This window comes from Alnus glutinosa, chromosome 14, assembly GCF_958979055.1.
Source record: "Alnus glutinosa chromosome 14, dhAlnGlut1.1, whole genome shotgun sequence".
NCBI lineage: Eukaryota > Viridiplantae > Streptophyta > Magnoliopsida > Fagales > Betulaceae > Alnus > Alnus glutinosa.
Genome location: NC_084899.1, coordinates 4,291,300 through 4,299,933, shown reverse-complemented (window position 1 = coordinate 4,299,933; position 8,634 = coordinate 4,291,300). Strand labels below are relative to the sequence as shown.

General features: G+C 37.9%; 1 protein-coding gene and 1 non-coding gene across 8 annotated transcripts; one reads left to right on the top strand and one right to left on the bottom strand.

Moving 5' to 3' along the window:
- Window positions 1-1,236: 1,236 nt before the first annotated feature.
- On the bottom strand, window positions 1,237-1,375 carry LOC133858195 (small nucleolar RNA Z247). Its single transcript, XR_009898473.1, has one exon. It is a non-coding gene; the product is annotated as a small nucleolar RNA Z247 (small nucleolar RNA).
- Window positions 1,376-2,557: 1,182 nt separating this feature from the next.
- On the top strand, window positions 2,558-7,391 carry LOC133858168 (pentatricopeptide repeat-containing protein At5g21222-like). 7 transcript variants are annotated; one of them, XM_062293643.1, is made up of 5 exons: window positions 2,558-2,713; window positions 3,877-4,122; window positions 4,322-4,401; window positions 4,674-5,566; window positions 6,239-7,391. In XM_062293643.1, the coding sequence occupies exons 4-5, from the start codon at window positions 4,691-4,693 to the stop codon at window positions 7,130-7,132; spliced, it is 1,770 nt and encodes a 589-aa protein (XP_062149627.1). In that variant the 5' UTR covers window positions 2,558-2,713; window positions 3,877-4,122; window positions 4,322-4,401; window positions 4,674-4,690; the 3' UTR covers window positions 7,133-7,391. The 7 variants fall into 7 exon arrangements, with proteins under 7 accessions (XP_062149627.1, XP_062149624.1, XP_062149626.1 ...); XM_062293640.1 differs by having other exon boundaries at window positions 4,322-4,402; window positions 4,658-5,566; XM_062293642.1 differs by having other exon boundaries at window positions 4,319-4,401.
- The last annotated feature ends 1,243 nt before the right edge of the window (window positions 7,392-8,634 follow it).

Genomic DNA, 8,634 nt, shown 5'->3' with positions numbered 1-8,634 from the left:
GCTAGACCTGTGTCCACGATGTGGCGATGACGCCTTTCAACTCGACCATTTTGATGGTGAGTGTGGGGACAGGTCTGGCGATATGAGATGCCTTTGGAAGCGAGGAGTCTTTGCACAGGAATGAACTCAACCCCTCCATCAGTTTGCACATATTTTATGGAAGAGTTGACATAGTTTTCTACTAATTTTTGGAACTGAGTAAAAATAGATAGCACATCAGATTTTTGTTCCAACGGATAAATCCAAGAATATTTAGAGTAATCATCAACAATATGCAGGAAATAACGTTTATTCATTAAAGAAAGAAAAGGGGTAGGACCCCATACATCCATAAATAACAAACTGAGAGGTTGAGTAGACACTGAAGTGGAAATAGGAAAGTGCAGCCTATGAGATTTGCCTTGTTGGCAGGCAGAACACACAGAGGCAGGTTTATTGGGAAGAATCAGAAGTTGCTTGCTGAGTAAGACACGACGAACAATCTTGAAAGCAGGATGACCAAACCTATGATGCCATTGAGCCAGGGAGACCTTCTCACTAACTAAAGCATGATTGGAAAGCCTTGGAGGCAGAGAGGTTGGCCATGGATAAAGACCCCCTTTACTAAGGCCTTGAAGAAGTAAAGTTCCTGTGTGGAGGTCCTTCACACGAAAACAATAAGGGTGAAATTCGATGAAAACATGATTATCCTTAGTGAATTGATTTACTGAAATGAGATTTCTCTCAATTTGAGGCTCATGTAATAGAGATTGCAAAGTAAAAGTATGATTGGAGGAAGGAAGAGAGGCTAAACTAGTGTGATGAATGTCCAGACCTTGACCATTGCCGACCTTGATTTGTTCAAAACCATTGTATTCCTCAGCTCTTAAGTTCAAATTAAAGAGTTCAGGTGTCAAGTGGTTAGTGGATCCTGTGTCATGATACCAGTTGGGATTGGAAACAGTGTTAGGGCTAGTAAAGTATGCAACAGGAGAAGGCTGCTCAACCTGGTATGCATGATCAAAACGAGAGTAGCATTTGTTGGCAGTATGTCTTGGTTTGAGACAAATTTGACAGGTGGGCCGATTGGGATGGGAGAAGGAGAACTGATGAGAGCCACGGCCACGACCCCTGCCACGACCCCTAGTTTATAAGATGGAGCTCATTGGTGTCTTGGTTGAAAAGAGGATTGTTTGTGGGCTACATTGACAGATGATAAGGAGAGGTCAGAGGCTGTATGATGTTGGTTGATACGTTGCTCATAGGTGAGCAAATAGCCATATAATTCTTCAATGGAGAGTGGATCAACTCTAGTGGTGATGGAGGTCACGAGGGGATCATATTCAGAATTGAGGCCTGCAAGTAGATAGGAGACAAACTCAGAGCTCTTGAGAGGCTTGTCACTAGCAGCAAGAGTGTGGGCCAACATTTGGGCCTTCTAGAAATAATCAGCAATTGAAAGGGCACCCTTTTTTAGAGTTGCTAGCTGATAACAGGATTGCATAACCCGGAACTTAGATTGGGAAGAGAACATCTTTTCCAAGGTGAGCCATAGTTCTTGGGAGGTAGTAAGATGTACTACATTTGCTTGGATTGGTTCAAACAAAGATGAAACCAATTCTGAGAGGATTAGTTTATCTTGGTGATACCAAGATTGGAAAGCTGGATTGATGGAAGATGAGGATGGGTCAGAGGTGGTGGCAGTGAGGAATTTCGGTGGGCAGGGAAGAGAACCATCAATGTATCCAAAAAGCTATTGTTCTTCAAGGTAGTTGGACATCAAGAAGTGCCAGGAGACATAATTTTCACGATCCAATTTAAGGGTGACATGGGTGTTGAGATTGGGCAGAGGTGTGGTGGCTGTGGGTGGGAGAGATGAGGTAGCAGAGGGTGGGGTAGTGGTGGAGGTGGTGGAAGCCATTGAAAAAGAAGAAGAAAAATGAGAGGGACGTTGGTTTCAGTATAGCTCTAATACCATATTAAATCACTACTTATTCCAAAAGCTTAAGCTGATAAGAAGAGGTAAATTTAATCATTTAATTAATACTTTAACAAACCTTAACCTCACCCATTTAATTAGGTCAGACCCTTAAATTTAAACCTGCTAACTTTGTGTCAAGTTTGCAAGTCGTATTAAAAATTGCAAGCTCTATCCATAACCATGAAAAGTTTGTTTGTTTGTTTTTTTAATATATTTTTTTTAAAAAAAAAAATTGGAAACTTTATATGGTGGAACTTTTTAATATATTTAAAAAAAAAGGATAAAATAGACAAAAATAGTATATTAAAAAAAAAATTGTGAGCTAAAATCTAAAATTTATATAATTAAAAATTGAGATCTACAAAGTAAATTGCATAAAGCATAGGAGGGCCCAAAAAAAAAAAAAATGGCACGGCATGGCAAAATGTGCTTTCATGCTTTGTGTTAAATTGTTTACCTCAACTTAAAAAGCTGGCGTGGCAAAATCTTCTCCCTCAAATAATATATTCATATTTTTTCTTCTCCTGTCTGCAGCCTCAACATATTATCCAAAATCTGAGATTCTGAATAAGTATTTGTGGATGAGATTCTCTAATGGATGACTGGATGTCACAACACCAACACAAAGATCACTACGCTATAACGCTGCTACTACCAGTAGTATATGGGCCACATGCACCACATTGCAGCCAACCATGCACGAATTTCTCTCAGTACTCTCTCCTCTCGCCTTGGAGCTGTCCTACTAAAGAGGTACCACTCCAACAACTTCTTCGAGTCATTTGCAGTTTTCTAAGCAGATTGCTTGATGTCTGAATAGATAAAAATCTTATTTTTGGAAATGGGTCGCTGGCATTCGCTGCTAATTGTTGGAATTCATATATTGTATGGATTGCTTGGCCAGAAATCTTATATTCTTAATTTTTTACTAAGTGTTTGCATTTAGCTTCAAATAGTGTTTCTTTATCGCTTCAGCACAATTGTGTCTTATGGTGTTTGAAAGAGAAACAGAAAAGAAAAAAAGGCGTAATTGGGTTTTCTTCTACTTCAATAACTTCTGGGTTTGCTGTACTTGTTTGGAACTTCTGTATTGGCTTCCGCTTCTTACTGAGGAGTGCTTAGGATATGGAAGAATGGGTCATGATTGTCTCATAATAGGAGAATCTTCAATGTATTCTCATAAGGTTTTCGCAAGTAGTCCTGGGGATTTTTGTTTCATTTTGTGATCAAACTTTACAAATCATATTTAGTTCGTGTCTAGAAGCAGGTTAGATCTGCTTATCCAGTTGAATCCAGTAGATGACGGTACAATTCTGTCTTACAGCACTGGTGTTGCGTTCTGAGTTTCCTTCTTTCTTTTTCTTTTATTCGATTTCTATACGCTGGATATTGGACATCGAATTTCTAGCAACCCATTGAAGCATATAAGCACTGGCCCTGTAAAGAATTTAGCTACTTACTTGCTTCAAAGGAGACCATTCAATCTTATATTCCATTGGAAATAATATTGTAAAAGCATTATTAGCTACAAGTTGGATGCAGAAGTTGGAGGTATCATGATCTAACCGAAGTGTCCAATTATAAATTTGAGTGGCATCTTTTGTTGCATACTCAAACTAGCCAAATTACAATTGAATATTAACTAGAAACAAACACCCTCATAAGCACTCAGTTCAATTGCCATGAAAAACATAATGGACTTAAATTTCAATACTGTGTAAACCATTGTGGAGGATTCAGTGCTTATAGGACTTCTTAAATACCCACCGTATTGATTAATTTAGATGCATTGTTTCTCCTCTAGTTGGCTTGACAAGCTTGTTTATAAAGTTCCTAGTCTTATTTGGTGGCTGTGATAATCAACGCGCTAAAAAGCTAGTGAAATCTTTCTTGATGTTTTGGTATGATCTTTCTAGGTTCCACCTAGGAGGAAACACATCTCTAATCAAATGTCGAGAACATAAAGCTGTGGCTTTCTTTGTGGTATGGTAGCCAGAACACAGAAGTCCAACCAAGGTAGGAAAGTAGTACAGTAAGGTGTTGAGAAGCAGGTAGAGGGATTGGGAAATTTTGGCTGGAAGAGAGCCCCTTTTTTCATCATGGGTAGGCGCCAAGAAGGAACAATTACGAGCGAGAAACGTATGGAAGCATCACTGATCATGGTACTTATTCCATGAACTTGTTTATTTATCGAGTTAATTTCATAAGTCCAGTTGCTTTGTTGCAGCTTTATGTTTGATTTACCAAATATCTTATCTGCCCCTCCTTTCTTGTTTGTTATAAGTTAAGGAGATCAAGATGTCCCCAATTCTCTGCAGCAGTTATCATAGTCACTTAATCAGCCCTTTGTTGCTGCAGCAGTTATCAGTCGCTTAATCAGCCCTTGTTGCTGCTGAGTGCTTGGCTCCCTCATGACAAAGTTAAATGTGCACTAAAACTTTGTAAGTAACTAAAGTTGCTACCTTCACTTTGCTAGGAAAGTTTGATTATTGACTCCAACACATGTATCTTCTGTTAGATTAAAAATGCAGTTACATAGTTGTTCACCTTAGTCCATTAGAGATTAGATGCAAAAAAGATTCTGTAAATTGTTGACTGCTTGGGCTATTTAAATTCAGAAATGTGGTATAATATGTGTCTGTATTCGCATGTATTAGTGATTTTCTTCACATTCTTATAATCTTTGAAATTTACTGGAACCATTTCTCCACAGAGAACAAAACACAGTCAATGTCAACTTCTGAAGATTCACAAATTCAATCTGGCTGCCCTATCTGTTCGGGCAACCACAGTTGCCAAACAGTTCGTTCAAGAACAAAATTGATGAGTGTTCTGATAGAAAGAAGGAAGCCTCAAGAAGCTCATGCCATCTTCAACAGTATTACAGAAGAAGGACACAAGCCGACTCTTATAACATATACAACTCTTGTAGCTGCCTTGACCCAGCAAAAGCGTTTCAAGTCTATTCCTTCACTCATATCTAAAGTGGAAGAGAATGGTATGAAGCCTGATTCAATCTTCTTTAATGCCATGATCAATGCTTTCTCTGAATCTGGAAAAGTTGAGGAAGCCATGAAAATCTTTCACAGAATGAAGCGGAAGGGATGTAAGCCCACAACCAGCACTTTCAATGCCCTAATTAAAGGGTATGGAATTGCCGGTAAGCCTGAAGAATCTTTGAAACTGCTAGAGCTAATGTTGAAGGAAGAAAACGTGAAACCCAATGACAGGACCTATAATATTCTTGTTAGAGCCTGGTGTAACAAGAAGAACATTACGGAAGCATGGAATGTGGTATATAGGATGGTGGCATCTGGCGTTCAACCTGATGTTGTCACCTACAACACTTTAGCAAGGGCTTATGCTCAGAATGGGGAGACGAGTACAGCTGAAGGGATGATACTGGAGATGCAGAGAAATAAAGCAGGGCCTAATGAGCGTACTTGTGGTATAATTATTAATGGGTATAGTAAAGAAGGTAATATGACAAAAGCCCTGAGGTTTGTGTACAGAATGAAGGATCTTGGCGTACATCCAAATCTTTTTGTTTTCAACTCACTTATCAAAGGATTTCTAGACATTACAGACAGTGATGGAGTTGATGAGGTGAGCTTTTCCCCCTGTAATATTATCTCATGGATAACATTCTCTATTGGTAGAGCTACACTCTTCAGTAGCTTCCATCCTAGAATCAGGAATAACTATTTGTCACTCGTATACAACTTCTACTCTATTGAGTTTATTCTAAACTTCTTTCATAGGTATATCTTTTTTAAATGAATAGGATTAAGCTTGAGAGTTTACACTGTAAATCTAGATGTCGTATGGCTTTTGAGGATGGAAAAGAAGGATCGTGTCCTTCAGGTGGAGGATCACTTGTAAGTAATTAAATTAATAGGTAGAAGATCTAAGTACAAGGTGATCAAGTCTTTTGATATGACCAATCATGGTCATACCAGAAGTAAGGAGGCAACAAAACAGTCTTGTCCCATACACTTTCTCTGGTTATGAGCTTGCTATAATCTGCATGGCATCCCCATAAATTGAAACATTGGTTATCCCTTGGTAGGACCTGGGACTCAACTTTTGTTTTTTAAGTTGGGCTGCAATCTAAGGATGTATGATGATAACCCCTGGAGAGAGAAGTTCTATCACAAGAAATAGAGAATTCAGGTTTATGTTAGTTATAACACTCTATAGGTACCACAGCATAATGAATTTCGTTTCCTCTTAACTTTTTACATAAGCATTTACTTACATGAAGTATAAATGGGACAGGCATTGACTTTGATGGAAGAATTTGGGGTCAAACCAGATGTGATAACATTTAGCACCATAATGGATGCATGGAGCTCAGCCGGGCTCATGGACAAGTGCCAGGAGATCTTCAATGACATGGAGAAGGCTGGCATAGAACCTGACATCCATGCATTTAGCATTCTTGCAAAAGGCTTTGTGCGCACTGGGGAGCCTGGGACAGCGGAATCACTCCTGACTTCCATGGGCAAATCTGGTGTGCACCCGAATGTCGTAATCTTCACTACCATCATCAGCGGGTGGTGTAGTGCAGGTAAAATGGAGCGTGCTTTAAGAGTTTATGAGAAAATGTGTCAAATGGACATTCCCCCCAATTTGAAAACTTTTGAGACCTTAATATGGGGATACGGAGAAGCAAAACAACCATGGAAAGCAGAAGAATTGCTCCAGATTATGGAAGAGAAGGGTGTGGTTCCTAAAAAGACCACTGTCCAGCTTGTTGCCGAGGCTTGGCGTGCCATTGGTTTAGTGAGCGAATCCATGAGAATTTTGAATTACTCAGAAAAAGAATGCGGAGTTGTACAAAATTATAAGAAGGGTGAGATACCAGAGGAGAGTTTGCGGATTCACAAGAAACAAAATGTTAGTGCTTCTTATTCTAATCTTTGGCAGATTCCTGGAGTAGTTGCAACTAATCAAAATGGGTCATCTATGGCTAACATAAGAAGCAGGCTGGTTCTAAAAGGGTCTGAGATTTCATCTGAGAGTATGCGGAATGTTACTATTTCCATGGTTCTTGCTCGTACATGTGCATTTGGTGTGCAACCAATGATTATATGTAGGAAGCAGTTCCAGAGTCAGGTCGGGATATCCAGACATTTTGTAAATACATGCGGAGCAGTGTTCATAAACTGATGAGCAACTATCTTGACTACGATGAATTTCCTCCCTGTGTAACTAGATTCTATTTGCTCACTCAAACTGGGGAATGCTGATGATTATTTCTGCAGGAAGCTATAGGCATACGACATTTACGTTCATTTCTTTGGGAATGTATCTACTTACCATTAAATGTATTACAACTGTTGATAAATCCGGGTTAAACAATTATACTTTTCAATTTCTTTCATTTGGTAATGAAACTTGTTGCTGTGAAAAACAGAGATTTCTGTAACCAACTTGAATCAATGTTTCCTTCTCTGCTACCATTGAAGAACACCAGTATTCTCTGCATGTCCCATAAACTTAATTTACTTTCATGAAGTCTTGGATCCCCACTTCCATCACCTGAAGAGTTCATCATAAATCTATATATATATATATATATATATATATATATATATATATATATATATATATATATATATATATATATATATGTTGGGATACCACTTTCAACAAATTTTCTTGCATTCCTCATGTGTGAGGCTTTACTACATTGAGTTTTCCTCCTCACATGCACGCCTTGATCACAACAACTCCATTTCCCCTCACGTATGAGTCTTTCACATATTTAAAAATGTCAGAAAAAAAAAAAAAAAAAAAAAAAAAAAGAATACAAAAATTCCACCAAGTGCACGACCACCAAATTCAACTTGCTCCAAAAGTCATCTTTCTCCACTCTCAACAAGTGATGTCTGGAAAGTTCAATAAATACCTATCGATAGATATTAGAGATATCCTCTTGCAGCCCCATAGTTTTACACTTTTACTTTTACTTTTACTTTTACCACTTGGACTGTTGGACAGTAATAAAGACCTCATTTAGTGTTAACTTTAGAGCACATTAGCGTGTAAAATGGGCTGCTTCCAACCGTATCTTTGGAAGCAATTTTTCATGTCTTGTCCTTTTGTTTCTTCAGTTAGGATCAACAATGGGAAATACCCACTTTTTGTAACTCATTTTTTTTCTTCATTTTTCCCCAAAAAAAAAAAAGAATAAAGAATACTATTTCAATCTAAAAGCAGTAGATAAAAACAATGTTTTCTTACCCCCATAGCTCATTGTAATTGATCAGTTAGTTTTATAACCTTCACTTGCCACTTTGAAATTTTCGTTCCCATTAGCTTTAATGAAAATAAATAATTTAAAAACTTTCTTTCTTTCTTTCTTTCTTTTTTTTTTTTTTTTTTTTTTTGGTTAAACTTACTTTTATTCAATTTCACAATACGGTCTTAGGTAAAAAAAAATTAGAAGTCTTTGATAACTATTACAATTAAAATTAGTTCTTAAATTAGATCTTGATATACGGAGTATTCATCCAAATAGCCTAGAACTAAAAAAGCCAATATGGATGGAGCAATCAAGCCCAAACTAAGCAAACTAGCTTACCAATTATTTCAGAGAATAATGGGGAGCGCGTTGCAGAGAATAATTGTTTTACCACCCCACTCCAACAGTCCCAATGAACTTAGTA

Bases quoted from the DNA above. Each gene is read 5' to 3' on its own strand.
- LOC133858168 (XM_062293640.1), top strand. The intron at 5,567-6,238 runs GTGAGCTTTTCC...TAAATGGGACAG, and splicing joins ACAGTGATGGAGTTGATGAG to GCATTGACTTTGATGGAAGA.